The sequence below is a fragment of the Cyprinodon variegatus genome, unplaced genomic scaffold (genome assembly GCF_000732505.1).
Source record: "Cyprinodon variegatus isolate N-32 unplaced genomic scaffold, C_variegatus-1.0 Scaffold285, whole genome shotgun sequence".
Lineage (NCBI taxonomy): Eukaryota > Metazoa > Chordata > Actinopteri > Cyprinodontiformes > Cyprinodontidae > Cyprinodon > Cyprinodon variegatus.
In genome coordinates this window covers 221653-237919 of record NW_015150738.1, presented here as the reverse complement: position 1 = coordinate 237919, position 16267 = coordinate 221653, and the positions used below count along the sequence as shown (strand labels likewise).

General features: G+C 37.3%; 1 protein-coding gene across 5 annotated transcripts in view; it reads right to left on the bottom strand.

Annotated features, from left to right (window-relative positions):
• mical2 (microtubule associated monooxygenase, calponin and LIM domain containing 2) overlaps positions 1 to 15783 on the bottom strand; it is a 41048-nt gene extending 25265 nt beyond the window's left edge. For 2 of the 5 annotated variants that reach the window (XR_001481469.1, XM_015383454.1), the window contains exons 1-2: positions 15389 to 15778; positions 2215 to 2589 (exon numbers count right to left, since the gene is read on the bottom strand). Coding sequence is in view for 4 of the 5 variants with exons in the window: in XM_015383454.1 (XP_015238940.1) it covers positions 2215 to 2475 (261 nt within the window). In the remaining variant the exon portion in view is untranslated. Of the gene's footprint in view, positions 1 to 2214; positions 2590 to 15388 lie in introns of all 5 variants that reach the window. The other 3 variants (XM_015383453.1, XM_015383450.1, XM_015383452.1) reach the window with 2 other exon arrangements.
• Between the last annotated feature and the right edge of the window lie 484 nt (positions 15784 to 16267).

Below are 16267 nucleotides of genomic sequence, written 5' to 3'. Positions count from 1 at the left end.
AGGATGGACACTACAAATGAATGAACGAAGAAGGACATATAGAGGAAGGAACAAAGGACGCAAGGATGGAAAGGAAATGAATACAAAAAAAGAAGGAAAGTAAAAAAAAAATAGGAGGCAGACACATGAAGTCCAGAAATAAGAAATTAGGAAAGGACAAATAAAGTAGGAAATAAGATTGAGGTGATGTGATTGGAGATATAGTATGAAAATATAAACCTTTCAATGCTCTTATTTTTCTTTCCAATACCATACTTTTCCACAAAAGTGTAGAAACCCTGACTAAACTTGAACATCAACTCGGTACATGAAGGTTAAATAATTGTGCATGACAGTTTTGAGCTTAGTTAGTCTGCACTTGATTTTAACAGGGCTCAGAATCCCATTCATGTCCAATAAAAGGAAACTATAGGAAAGCAGAAATCACTTCCTAAATCATCATGCCTAAATGATATATGAATCAAACTTTTTAACATAAAGTTACAACTTTTTGACTGTATCGTAGGTTATCTGATGGGTATATTTTAAATATTTTAGTTTAAAACGGCTCTCCTGTTCCTAAAGGTTGCTCAATGTTGTAATCAAATGTAGCTTGTTTACCACAACAAATTGAGTCCCTGTACCCAATTGACTTTAGTCGAAGTCAACAATTTTGCCAGGAATGTAAAATATCTCAAAAAGGAAAATGTTTCTTTCAGCATTTCCATCTTTATTGCACAGGTGTTCAGACCCCGACAGGAAATATGGAACAGCGGATAAATAAAATACAATGGTCCTGTCTGTCTACAGTGAAACCATAAAAGCATTTTTTTAATGACTGAAAATATTCAGTTTTGGGCTTACAGCAAAAATTCAATTTAAGAATCAGAACCTTTGAGCTGCAGCCAAAACAAACACACAGCTTCATAAAACTCCATAAAGCCCAGTGGTGTGGGTACAAACCAAATGCATTTAACCTTTACAAAATGTGAAATAAAACTAGTTTAAAAAACTGGACATTTTGATTTATGACACATATTGTACCGTGTACATTTAGGAGAGAAGTCATACGTTGGTAAAGTCAAACACCTAAGCTGCCTTGATTCTTTGGGTATTTGTCGTTCACTGCAGAGACCACATACCTCATTAAAGACTTGGTCTTCATAAACTTTTTTTAATAACTCTCACAGAATTTTATATAAAGCCCACTTACTAAAAATTATGGCGTTTTAGGTAGTATGATGTAATTGTTACTTGATAAAGTTTTGTAGAAATGTATTTCAGTTACATAGAATAAGATCTACTTCTAACATAATATTATGTGCTTCCGACAGTAAGGAATGTAAGAGCTAAAAGCCTAAAAAAACAATATATAATTAACATTGGTTATTTTGCTATCTAAACCCTGTGAAACCAACGATGAAGTTCACAAGAGTTAAATCACATCTTTATTCTCTAAAAACAAGTGTAATGCTCAGAACACATTAAATCAATGAGCACCTTTGAAAACTTTTAGACCATAATTACTTATTTGGGGGAGAAAATTACTTTGCCATTAAAGGTAAATAAAAAGCCTTTTAACAATTTCACAATCATTTTAGTTGCACAGCTGTTACCTATGTTATAAATAAGACCAAACTAACTGCATCGACTGTGGCTGCTAATAAAATGTGTCCCAAAGGAGTCCTCCAGGTTAATGTGGCTATTGCTGATATGATTCTATTTCTTCATTAATTGTGTAATCATGTAACCTGTCTGTGGATGTTGTTGTTTAGTTGAAACTGTGAGTCACTGCAGAGAAACAGTTATATATTTAGCCTTTTCATTTGCAACATTGTTCATTTTTGCAGTGGGACAAAACAGATAAATAATATCCGTAATATGACTAAGTGACGTGTGATAGTATTTGTCGTCGGCAGGTTTAAACTTATAGTGCAACTAATTTTGATAGTGGATCATTTGTTCTTAACAGAGCCCTGATCCCTGTACATCTTATCATAAATCTCCCACTATAATCATTCTGATTGTCCAAGAACAATCCTCCCACTGCTATCTTTTAAAGGTAAGATACAGGCAAATATTAACTACACAATAAAAGCTGATCAATATAAAAAAAAAAAAAAAAAAAAAATTGTCTTTAAATGTATTTATTTGTGTCATTATAGTCCAGGTCTATGAATATCTATCATACTAATGTTACTTTTTTTAATGGTGGAAGGAAATAATTAAACTTACCTTTGTTCCCACACAAGCTTGACCTTTCTTATAATCCTTGTGAGCCATCCTTTTGTCTAACTTGTTCCAAAGTGCTTTGGCCTTCCAAGATGTGACCTTTGCCTTCAGGCTGCTGTAGAAAGTGGTGTGGTCCGCCGGGTCAAGGTCCAAACGTCTGCAGAGGAGGTTAAAGGCCTGTAGAGTTCCTTTACAGGTCGAGGCCTGAATAAAGTTCTCGAAGATCTTCCCAACATTTTTGCTTTCATCCTCCGTCTTCCCCATCTTTTTCGTCTGCAGCAGATCTCCTGATGTAGCGAGGCTCCTGCTCAGCTCAGCTCAGCTTGGTCTGCCAGATGTGGCTACACCCTCGACTTGGCTCACACCGTCATGCCCATTCTGAGGAGGCAAGACACATAGCAGTGATGTCATCTCGTGGCAAAGAGTCCAACAGATGGCTTTGAGTAACTTGTGTTTTTCCATTATCTACTTTTAGTCTAAAGACCTATTTACATAGCTTCAAATGGATAGTAGATTCGAATTAAGAAGTAGTTTGACTGCTTTTTGTTAGTAAAGAATCTGCCACATTCCTTTACCCCTTATCTAAGGCAGCAAGCATTCTGAGACATGGTAAGCTTACTCCCACATTACCAAGATAACGTGTCAAGTTCAGACAAGGTTGAAAAATACATACAGTTCAAGTAAGAAATTCATACACCAAAGCAAAGTAGGCATGTCTGTCACCTCAGGCAGCTTTTGACAATATTTATAACATAAGCAACCACAGGAACTTACTTTGGTTTTATTTCAGCTTTGGTAGTTTAAAAAAACTCAACTTTTTCACAGTTTCATGACTCAGGGTATCTCTAAGAACAGAAGGATTTTTTTATGTGATTCTGATCAGTGACTGTCTTAGCTTTTTTAACGTCTTACAAAGCTTTTCTTTGGCTTATTTTTCACTCAATATCAGTCTATGGCAGCATTTATGCAGTGTGTCCTTAAAGCTGTAGGATAAAAAATAAGCAAATAGCCAGTGTCATTTCTTGAAATAAAACAGGAAGAAAAAAAAACTGAGAAAGCAAACTATCTTTTTGGGTTGATTCTTGTAGATTTTCTATAAATAAGACTCTAAAAAGAGTTTGCTGGGGGTTATTTTAGCTCCCTTTATTGTTATCTAGACAGTTAGAACCACACTTTGCTAAAAGTACAACTGCCTGAGTCTTTCAGGTTATGTCTCTACAAGCTTCACATGTCTGGACGCTAAAACTTTTTATCAAATTGGAAAGACGATGTCTAGGGTTATCAGTTATCAAGTCTTTCCAGCTGGATTTAGGTCTTGACTTTATCATATTTATTAAATCACTCTAATGTACATCGATCTAAACAATGCCGCTGGAGTTCTTGCTGCTGGACAGTAACTTTCGTCCCACTTGGTAAGTCTTCTGCAACGTCTAACAGGTTTTTCCAGAGCATTGCCCCAAATTCATTTGCATCCTTTTTCGTCTGAACTTAGCTAACCATGCTAATGAAAATCATCCCTACAGTGTGATTCCACCAACATTGTCTTTTGACCATTGTCTTATTTAATGCCACTCTTGTGTCAGTCGTAATTTATATTTTCCTACACCTGAGCTACAAATCTCTGCAGCTCCTCCAACGAAACCGAAAATGTTGGCTGCTTATGGAACTGATACTGCCCAGGCCTGGACACATGTTGTTAAGTTTTTACTTGTGCCATATTTTTTCATTTTCACATTTCACATTCTGCACTGTGGTGCACATAATAAACTCAAAAAGGAGGAGGGACTTAAATTGATTTCCTTATGTACTATGAATTAGATTGAATACATTGGCAAAAAGCTGGAAAATGTTGAACTAAATGATGTACAGTGTAAATAAGAACGGGATGTTTGAAGGGTTTTACTAGTTTCCACCTTGTTCTCAAAAACTGAAACTAAGAACTAAGGAAAAACAGCAGATACCTGTCTAACGTAGTCTGAATGTATGTTAGGCAACCATATTTGTCTGAACTGCCTTTACAAGACAGTTTCAATAGGATTAAATATAATCATGAGCTCATACTGTAGTCTCTGAGATTTATTTTCCAAGTTCAGCTGAAAGGAATCTCAACAGTCTTGTTGTAAAACTATCTCTGTACACATATAAATACCATTATGTTTTTATTCAAAGATTTGTCTTAGCTCTGGGTATATAACATAGATGTATATATTCAGCACATGAAAAACATGAGTGTTCATATTAAGGGTGTTTCATTTCTGGTGTTAGCAGTATTTATGTCTGCCAAAAACCAGAGTGCACCTCATTTTAATGGAAGCTCAGGCAAACATAGACAAATAGATGATTATTTACACTGGCTTCATGCTATAGGGTGTACTTAGCCACTTGTGCTCAGTTTGGTTAGATGTATGCTGACATTCTGGAACTTTTTTAAACTAAAAAAAATAGCTATACTGATACAATTAGATCCTTCTCTCTCCAATCAACCATCAAACACTTTCAAAACCTGTTTCAGAAACTCAACATCAAAGCAAAATTTGGAAACCGACATCAACAGGCTCCGAATGGGCTGACGGGTGGAGACCACAGCTTCCGTGAGTTTTGGGGGAAGTCTGTCTTTGAAATTTTAATGTCCCACAGAGTGGGACGGGCGTGGTTAAAAGAGAGGTTGGAGTGGCTGTGCAAAGCTTAATCCTCCCCCCAACTGTAACCCTAGGATCCCAGAAGGCAATTTGGCATGAAGTTGTTAATGTAGATGCATTCAATCATGACTCACATATTTATGATTGTTTTGTTGTGCCTTGTGGGTTGGAATTTTGATCCAAAAGCATCAACATTTCTCTCTGTGCTAAAATTAGCATTTTAATTTGTACAGATCCTGTTTGGCCATGTGTTTACATCCTGTTTTTGAATCTGGAGCTTCATAGAAAGATTGTAACTGAAACAGAAGATCCAGATGGCTCACAGAATTGCTCTATATGCAGTTTAGCATTTTGCACCACTGTAATTTCCTGTCAGCAGATCCTATGGAGGCCCTGACGACAAACATGCAGCATTTAGTGGGCTGACATTCCGTTGCCACGTGGCTGCAGAAGCTCTAAAGTCTTTCTTTAGGCTGTTGGTCAGAGGATACCTCCACAGTTTCCTGGAAATGCTAATGTTTGTCATCAAGTAATAAGCCACAACTTTATCTAGCTTTAGGCACACATTCAAGGGGGTATTCAAAGAGGACACTGATCTGGAGAAATGTACATCAGCTGTGCTGTCCTTCACTGTTACTGGGAAATCATGTCTAGGTGGCACAGTGCAGAATTTGCTAAAAGCTTGGGATGCGCTTGATTTATGCGCTAGATTAGTTACTGTCCAACAGCTGGTCCTCAAGAGAGCTGAGAAATGACATACAGATTGATAAGCAGAGCTACAAGTAGCAAACTGAGGAGAACTTCAGTAAAAAAAAACACCACCATGTGGAAAGGCATCAGAGCCATCACAGACAACAAGAACAAGAGGATATCGGCCATGATCCAGATTTGCCTGAAATCTAAATGCCCCTTTGAACTCCTTGATCCTTTAATGAACAGGAAGTCTGAATAGGACATGGTGTCATGGTGGCAGTTTAGACCCTCAAATCCTGTGCTGATCATTTTGCAGGATTTTTCCTATATCTTTAACCTCTGTGTAGAGAAAGGACTTTGCCCAGGAAGTAAAGAGCTGTGGGATGCTGTCTGACAGATCAGGACTTAGTTCATGTTACATTAGTCCAGGAAAGAGCCAGATGCATTGCCACAGATTGCCTCTAACTCCACTGGGCTATGAGCTGTTTGTCCCATTTCGATCCAGAAAACAATTTAAGAACATTAAATCCAAAACAAATAGACTTAAAAATTCTTTCTTTCCCAAAGATGTGAAGGCAAACACCCCTGTAGACAGTCAATAATCCCTTTCATAATCAATGGCTATTCATAGGCAGCTCTAGCATCAGTTGAACTTTATGTAAACACATTTAGTTACTTCTCCATAAACCTAATTCATACTTTTCCTTTAGCAATGTTTTTTTCAGCAGCTATAAGTGCTCTACTTTTCCTTCTGATGTGCCTTATAATTTGTATGTATGTTTTTTTAATCTCTCATTTTGAAACACTTTCTAAAGACTTTCTCCAAAGTGAATTAATATTGTCTTTGTTCTATTCATATGCATTCTGGGTCAAGTGTCTCGACAGAAATTAGTCCACAATGAAAATAAAAAGTCTTGATTCTTGCTATGATGCAATACAGGGGATTAAGACAATGATCAAAAACCAGTTCTATTTTATCTTTAAAGCCCTCATGTAATGGCTCCTTTTTACAAATGTAGATACTTTGGTTTCCTTCAATGTTTGGCTCTTTTCTATTCTTAATAGATTTCCAAGAAAGTTTTTTAATAAGAGTTTATTTTCACGTTTTGCCACAGTAAAAAAAAAAGACTCTCTGTGCAGATCTTAGCTTAATACATACACTTATGCTGTCAGATTTGAAACTTAAGTGGAAAAAGAGACATTAATTTAAAGCATGCGTTGTGTGATTCTGGCACCACTAATAAAATGGACATCTAATACCTTATTATGCAAGTCATACTCAGCACATAAACTACACTGTCTCTGACAGAAGGACTTCACCAGCTCAGTCTGACAGAATGGAAAAGTCACTTGTGGTCAGAACACACAGAGCGGCTGTAAAAATACAACTGAGCGAAGCGGAAAGAATACCCACACACCCGTTTCTGAGCCGAGGCAGATAATGGTAAAGAGGATCAGAGGGTTTAATACCGAGTTGGTTTACGTTTCCTCTCTGTTCAGCAAATGATCTGATTAAGTAAAACCAGCTGCGGCAAAGAGGAAGAAAGTAATGGAGAGTGATTCACTTCTTAATAGAGTAATGAATCGAATTATACCATTTTACAAAATCACCACTTCTCTCCAATAAAAGCTTGTTATCTTACTGCAATATTAATGCATTTTCAAACAAGAGAGAAGTGTTTTTTACTGCTGTTATTTTGTAGTAAAAACTGGTTCAAGTGATTGTTCTGCACATAGAAAAAGATACTGCTGAATTTTGGAGAGGCATGCAATAGCAAGGCATCCATTAATCTATTGATAAAGGAGGAATGGTAGGAATTTAAAAAATGTACCTACGACAGTACACATCGAGAGAAAAATAAAGAGTGAATCTTTCTACAATCCACATCTTTCATTCGATCGAGTCAGATTGATAGGCTTTCGGGTTGGATACTGAAAGATGAGACTTTTTACAGATGAATTATTTATGTTGCAACTGAGCGGTCAAAATATTTACTATATAAAGGTAAAAACCTGGTTTAATGCTTTAATTAGAATAAAGAAAACCTGTAATTGGACCAGTAAAAATGAATTCATAGCTAATGTTTAAGTTAACTCTGTTGTTGTGACTTTCTAGACTTTCTAAAAATACAGAAAAGTTTTATCTTTTTGCAACATTAAGCTATCAGTTGTCTGATTTGGTAGTGCAGAACATTAGAAAGCTTTTATATGTAGGATAATTTAGCATTTGATTCTATAAAGTATCTGCTTATACAAAGCATAGGGCTGCAAACAGAGTCAGAAAACAGTACAGTAAGACAGGGAAATGCTGCTACAAAATGTATATATATATAAATATACAATATAAAATTCATATATACAGTAGTAAGACATTGGGCAGAAGAAAACCAGGAAGGATTCTCTGTATGCCTGATAAGCAAGCATCGTTCTGTCTTACATTCTGCTGATGTATTTTTTTAGCCTCTGGGGCTCGATCCTGCACCAGGCCTCCAAAGCTCTATTATCTCAGCTCACTAAAATCCGCTGCATGTCCAGGCAGCTGTGCCAAAACAAAAGAAGAAGTGTCCTGAGCCCAGTAGTTTACTGATAGATAAAAGTAAATGTCAATCAACTTCAGAGGAACTTCAGCAGAAAAAAAAAGGCTCATTTTGACAGAAACAGGAGCAAACATGTGGAGCTTCTGTCTGCAGACTCACCTGACCATCATGGTCTGTTCAGCACATGGCTCCTTAGACAATAACTCACTAACAGGAGCTACACCTGTCTGCCTTTCATCCCCCTAATATAAAGATGCAGGCAAGGTTAACAGTATCATTCTCCAGCAGGGAAATCTAACCAGCCAGGCTCCCTATAGACACATTTTAGGTCAAAGACGAAAACAGCACATGGCTGTAAAATAACTCACAAACTCTGTGTGTTTCACAGAGAAATGTTTTAAATTCACGTGTTCAATAGTCTCTAAAACAGATAGGACTGAAACCTTACCTTAAATATTTAAAATATTGTAAGCTTAACATGGAGGGAAGTGTAAAACTTAAGCTGATCTCCATCAACATCACACTGCTTACAATCATGGAATTATTACCTTTGGGTTTCCATCAAGAAAATAATACAAGGAACAACTAAATGCTAATTATTATTTGCATTTATTCAAATGTTCTTAATAAAATGTGTCTTACATTCACAGTTTGTTTATGTACATGCCATCTAGGAAGATTAAAAAAAAAAAAAAAACAGTTTAAAAAAACATTAAGAAGAAGGGTTTTTATTGTTACAGTAGTGGATGTTGGACAAGATCACCCAAAGACAGATATATCTATTCATGTAAAATGAACATGCTGCTAAAAACCCATACTCAATGTTCCTGAGATAGCATGCTTAATGTTAAGGATCATGACTAGAATCTTAAAAACAGACCGAACAAGTTAGACTTGTTTGCAAGGATTGCCATCTGTTCTCTTTACGAATGATTTTGCAGCGCAGTTCATGTTCAGAAATGCAATTGTCAAAAGGCATTGCACTAATGTTGGCTAAAAAAAAACAGCTTATAAATGCAACAAATGAAAATTTACCGTAAAGCACAGTGAGGAGTTGCAATTACACTGCTCAAAAAAAATTAAAGGAACACTTTGTAATCAGAGTATAGCATCAAGTTAATTAAAATTCTGGGATATTGATTTGGTCAGGTAAGTAGCAGAGGGGGGTGTTAATCAGTTTCAGCTGCTTAAGTGTTAATGAAATTAACAACAGGTGCGCTAGAGGGGGAAACAACGAGATGACCATCAAAACAGGAATGGTTTTACAGGTGGAGGCCATTGACATTTTTTCCCCTCCTCATCGTTTCTGACTCTTTTTCACCAGTTTTGCATTTGGCTAGGGTCACTGTCACTACTGTTAGCATGAGGCGCTACCTGGACCCTACAGAGGTTGCACAGGCAGTCCAACTCCTGCAGGATGGCTCATCAATACGTGCCATTGCCAGAAGGTTTGCTGCGTCTCCCAGCACAATCTCAAGAGCGTAGAGAAGATTCCAGGAGACAGGCAGTTCCTCCAGGAGAGCTGGACAGGGCCGTAGAAGGTTTACAACTCATCAGCAGGACCGGTATCTGCTCCTTTGTGCGAGGAGGAGCAGGAGGAGCACTGCCAGAGCCCTACAAAATGACCTCCAGCAGGCCGCTGGTGTGAATGTCTCTGACCAAGCAATCAGAAACAGACTTCACTAGGGTGGCCTGAGGGCCCGACGTCCTCTAGTGGGCCCTGTGCTCACTGCCCGGCACCACTGGCATTTACCATAGAACACCGGAATGAGCAAGTCCGCCACTGGAGCCCTGTGCTTTTCACAGATGAGAGCAGGTTCACCCTGAACACATGTGACAGACATGAAAGGGTCTGGAGAAGCCGTGGAGAATGTTAGGCTGCCTGTAACATCGTTCAGCATGACCATTTTGGTGGTGGGTCAGTGATGGTCTGGGGAGGCATATCCATGGAGGGACGCACAGACCTATACAGGCTAGACAACGGCACCCTGACTGTCATTAGGTATCGGGATGAAATCTTTGCACCCATTGTCAGACCCTATGCTGGTGCAGTGGGTCCTGTGTTCCTCCTGGTGCACGACAATGCCCGGCCTCATGTGGCGAGAGTATGCAGGCAGTTCCTGGAGGATTGATAACATTGATTGGCCCCCACGCACGCCTGACCTAAATCCAATACAACACCTCTGGGACATTATGTTTCGATCCATCCGACGCTGCCAGGTTGCACCTCAGACTGTCCAGGAGCTCAGTGATGCCCTGGACCAAATCTGGGAGGAAATACCCCAGGACGCCATCTGTCGTCTCATTAGGAGCATGTCCCAACGTTTTCAGGCATGCATACACGCACTTGGGGGCCATACAAATTACTTAATACCATTTTGAGTTGCTGCAATGAAATTTCAGCAAAATGGACTAGCCTGCCAGATCACTTTTTTTACTGTAATTTTTGGGCTGTCTCAGAATTCAGCCCTCTGTAGGTTGATCATTTTCATTTCCTTAAAATGATGTGGCATCCTTTTGTTCCTAACACATCACCCAGTTCATATCGGTATAAATAAACAGAATGATTTTTTGCCCCATTGAGATCTGATGTGTTTTCAAAGTGTTCCTTTAATTTTATTGAGAAGTGTATTTGCGTTTCTTTTGCAGCCACATAGCAGCTCTAAGTCACAGAGTTAATCTCTGACTGAAAGGAGGGTTTAGAAATAGGCCTATTTGATAGTCAAAGCAAGACAATCTGGGGAAAAACAAAAGCATGGTCCAAACTGAGACAAGTAAATGATTCATCAACACAGCAGCAAATTTAAAACAGAATGACTTAACATGAAGATCCTAGATACACTAATGGCTAAGTCAAAGTCCAGACTGTCAAAGTCTCAACCTATTTGAGATGCTGTCCATAAAACCACACCTAGAAGCCTTAGTGATCTAAGAATAGATTAAAAAAAGTGGACAATTATTCCACATTAATATTGCAGAACTTTCTTGCATGACTCACTAGTTTAGCGCATATTGCTTCTGTAGTTTACTATGCTGAATTTTTCTAATTCCCCAAGTCTTTATAACTGCTTGGCTTTATGGCTGCTTTTAAAAGGCTGCAAACATCAAAGTGGCCATCGCAAGAGTGTCACTTTACGAGGAACAACAAGCCCCACCTATCTGTTTCAGTTCCTATCCCTTTTGTGTAGCCAATGCCTAGTCGTATGTGACTGTTTTTTATGCTGTGGAACAAGGAAGGAAACGTGCTGCAGAGGAAGAAGAGAGCTGACGACGCCTCCCTGGCAATAATGAGCCCTGGCTTCCACTCATAGTTAGTTTATCTAGCACTTAGAAACACATTAAAATTGTTTTCATTCTCAGCACGATATCTTAAAATATGTTGGGACTAACTCATTCATTTATTAAATATCCTGGCAGTTCAATCATGAAGACAGCCCTGTATTACTCTTTGAATCCGTTCTTTCTGATGAATATTGGAACAGGTAGAATCCTTTTTTAAATCTGGCACAGGTGCCATTACACAACATTTTGCTTTTTTAATGCTACCCTTGTTTGTTTGCAATATACTGTATTGAGTAAGAATGTTACGAAAGTAAAAGCTACAGCCCTGAATTCCTACAGGTGAATCCATTTTAAAGTTTACGTCTAAGAAAGCATCAGCAGGAAGAGCAACAGTCACCTGTGATCAAAGAGTCAAACAGTAAGAAAAAAGCCCCTTTCTTTTAGACTCTTCATAAAGGATCACCTCAGGCCAAGGCTTCATTTTCGCTGCCGGCTTGGAGCTTTCTGCACTGTTTGTTTCTCACCACACTGTTTTAAGTCAAACTGCAGTAAAGCTGGTAATTATACCCTAAATATGAAAGGCTGGCAGTGTAAATTTGCACTTGTAGCTAAACTGAAGGAGCACTGAAACCTGCAGTTTAAAGGGTCTTTAGACTCTTTTGGTTAAAAAACAAGAGATAAGGGTAAGTAAAGGTTGCCTAAAACACTCTGTGCTGTTACACCAGATTCTCAGTCTGTGAAAATAAGCTCTGACTTCTTTTAACAGTTTACCTAATTGTATCTCAGTAAGAAATAAAGGAATACGAGTCCAAATAACATTGACTGAGCATGAGAAGTATAACAAACCTGAAGCTATATGGCAAAAAAAAAAAAATGGTTTGATAAAGATTTTAACAAATAATGAGGAATGTTGGACTAGAAACTTTAATTAAATGGAGCCAAATCACAGAAATGTTAACTCAAGGGCACTTAACATAGGCAATTGAATCAGATCATACAGACCGTTCTCTGTTTAAACAGACCAAGCTGATTGTTTGATCGTAATGTAGTTTACAACATTAATAATGCAGAGGCGTTAACTTTGATTAAGTTGGCACAGCCTTTATATCAGATATTCAACATTTATAAGTGACAATAAATAAATAGCGTGTAATATTAAAATGCTGTCTCTAATCAAATGTACTTGATTTGTAATTAAATAGATGCAGTTTAGAATAATAAATAATTCCAATCTTGGTTGTTTTATATATTTTTTAAAGTACTTTGTATTGTGGCCCTTGAAGGTAAATGGCTCTATTTCAAGTATCACAACAAAGACTAAATGTCAAACCTTTCAGAAATCATTTTTTTCCCCAGTTTTGGCTTAAATACCTCAGGAAAATTCTAGACGAATGTTTTAAAAAACCTGGTTAAATAAATGTTAAACTCCAACAAATATCATTCCATCAAAATTCAAAGTATCTGTTTTTACAGATACAGTCTTTTATGTTTTTCTTTCTTTTATCAGACACAAAACTCCCTTTGAAGAGCAGCTGATGACACCGCCGACAGAGATGGAAGCTGTCCAAACATGTCAGGTATGTTTTTTTACCAACCGTATACTATCTGAGAGACAAATAACATAGAAGTATGAATGTCACAAAAGGTATGTTTTGCAAGAAATGAACATATACAGCCACCAAAGTACAACACGCCCATGAAATAAAGTGGTGGCAGCATTTTGATCTGAGGTTTTCTGCATTTTAGAAAAAAGAATTTAGGTAGTGAAAATTGTGATTACTAGTTAATTTTTAGGCAAATTAGGCGTGTCATCAAAACTACAGATTAGGAAGGCAGGTTTTTTCTAAGCATCATGGTGAGCCCTAAAATATGTTGAAATAAGAATTTATTAAATAAAACCAGGTTTAAATGCTGAATTCAGAAACTTTATATGATCAGATGGTAGATTTAGAGAACAACTGAACAGAATAAAGAAACATTAGCAAGTTATCTATGCTGAAAGACTTCTCATCTTCCCCCCAATTAAAAAAACATCATAAACTCAGCAGGTTCTCTAAAGTTTTCTTTTAAAAATTTTTCGAAAAACAAGGGGCTGTTTGTCATCCAGATGGATGGCTAAAAAAAATGCAGGAATAACAGGAAGAGAGTGATGTTAAGGACATTATGTTTAGACCATAATGTGAACTTGAATGAAATACTGTTAAGATAAGAACAGTTACCAGCAGTAACTACTTGATTATAAAAGTTGTTTCCTAAAGCCTGGTAAATGGGGATGCTTCATCCTCAGCACAGGAAAAAATGTGTAACAATAAAACAGGAGGAAGAAAGAGCAACTTCTCAGATCCAGAACTATTCTTTGTGGCGCTCAAGGCTCTATGAATCACAGGCAGGGTGTTTGTGCAGTATGTTGAAACATAAGAAAAGTTGGATTCTCCCAGACAGCCTCTGTTTATCAGCCATCCAGCTCTGTGTTTGATCAGCAGATGTGTATTAACCTTCTGTTCTCAATAACATCAACAGAAAGCCCCTGTGGCTAACTGATCTCCACTCCAGTAACCCGTAGGTGCTGCCTACACACACCGCACCTTCTCCTTATTATTCAGCTGGTGCTACTTCCAACTTTAACAGACCAGGCTGGGAGCTATTTACAGTCCGGAAACCACTCAGCCAGTGGAGTCAGCTACAATGAATCATATTTGAGGTATTTCAACAAAAATAAAGCAATCAACCAACTACAAAAAGTTTTGATGGTACCCTCTCCTTTTAGCCTACATGTTCAGAAAGCAGCAGCTCTAGCTCTGGTGGATCGGACTTGTTTCACATGTGTGTTTAAAGCTGATTTATAACAACATCAACATGGCAACAGAAACAAAAAAAAATAAGTTGTGCAAGAGGAGATAAAGTTTTTGTTATCAGAGAGTGGATACAATCCCAGCAGTCCTTTCATTATAAAAGCCCAGTTTTTTTTTTTTAAGGGAGGCTTTCAGAGAGGATTTAACCTTTAATCCATTAATCATCATATACTGTGAACTTCCAGACTGCTGCTATTATCTCAGATTTATTTGGACTTTAATATTTTCTTCTTTCTCTGAGTCAAGGCTACTCAGTGGCGGTTCTAGACCAAATGTTCCAGGGGGCCGGGAGGGGGGCCAGCATTTTTCATGGGGGCACAGAAAAGCATGAAGCAAAAAAAAAAAACAGGCAAGGTATTCAAATATATTAAAAGAGCTTAATGAAGTGAAATTTCTTCAATTAGGTTTAATTAAAATTATATGTCTTCTAACTGAAAATATTTATGTTTGGCTCAAAAATATTCATTTGGATTATTATTAAAATTAAAATCCCTTAGCACAGCAAAAAAAAAAAAAAAAAAAAAAAAACTCAAGAAATTGCAGCTATATAAATATATATAAAGAAAGATAAAATAAAGCTATTATTTGGAATATTAGTTCAATATACAGTCATCATTTTGGAATGTTATATATTGTTAACTTAATTTAAGTTAAAATTATAATTTCTATAAAATAAGAATTAGAACTCAAGAAAAACTGAAAACTTCAGCTGTAAAAGTTAGAGTATTTTTTTGTATTTGTTTTGAAGAAAAAAAACAACAGATAAAAACTGGGATCCTATCTCAATATCACTGAAGCTCTTAACTAATTGTTTTTAAATAATTAGTTAAACAGAATTTTTTTTAAGAAAAAAAAATTAAATAGATCCAAAGGATCTATCAGAAACCATGTCCGTTCCAGCGCATATCATCATTAGAATTGCTCCTAGTATTATATCTTTAGTACAGGGGTCACAACAGGGTGAGTCCAGTACACGATCTAAAGGGGCACTGGCCCCCGTTTGCCCCTGTCTAGAACCGCTCATGTGTCTACTCCTGCCAAACAGGTACCCTGAGCGCATGCTTTCAGGAGCAGGTGAGGGGCCCCAATTAGGTGCCTCAGGTCACACCGGCCAATTAGAACAGACAAACACAGAAGGAAGCAAATAGATAGTAAAAAAAATAAAACTTCTTACCCAATTTTTAAATCCAAATTCCCAGAGTCTTCACTAGAATTTAGAGCTGTGAGAAAAGCGTCCTCCTCAGTCAGTCTGCTGTCTGAGGGCGGTGCTCAGATCTGGGACACATCCCACATCGGCTACTAAAACTGCTGAGGAGACAGGCAGAGAGACATTTTTCATTATATACAAAGAAAGTAATTTACTGATTACTTTATGGCTGGTTTATGAGCCGGACTGCGGATAAAAACAATGCCGGAAAGAAAAAAGATTTAAAAAATCAATAACAAAGAACTTTATCCTGATGCAAAGTTTATTTTCCCTGAGACTGACAGGCGCCCAAAGTCCCAGGACCCCAGGCTGACAAAAACACTGCGATTCACCGCGTGTCAGCACAATCTCTAATCTGGCTGCTCATTGACGTCCAGTCCTGTACAAACGCTGGAAAAACAGAAAAAAAGAAAAACAAATCTATCGCCCGGACAGAGTGGAAGAGAATACTGCCATCTTGTGGCCATTTTCTCAAACTGCAACTGTGTTTTTCTTCAAATGTCCAACATTGTATATATATATACATATATACAATATAGATTTTTTATTAACCATTTTTTTTTTTTTTTTTTTTTTTTGGAATGACTACGACCTGGATGATTGAGAATTTTCTCCAGGATAGGTCTAAATATTATGAAGTGGATAGATCTGAGCTTTAATTAGTCCCTTATTTTTCAAGTTCTTCAGCCAGATTATTAAATCTTGGTTGATTGATTTGGATTATTAATCTCACAGTAAAGAAATTTACTGGTTACATTGGCTCAATACTCAAAAAAGAAGAAGATGTCAAAAGAAGGAAAATTTGCATGGGTCGTGTATACAGTTTATACAGTGCATCCATATATA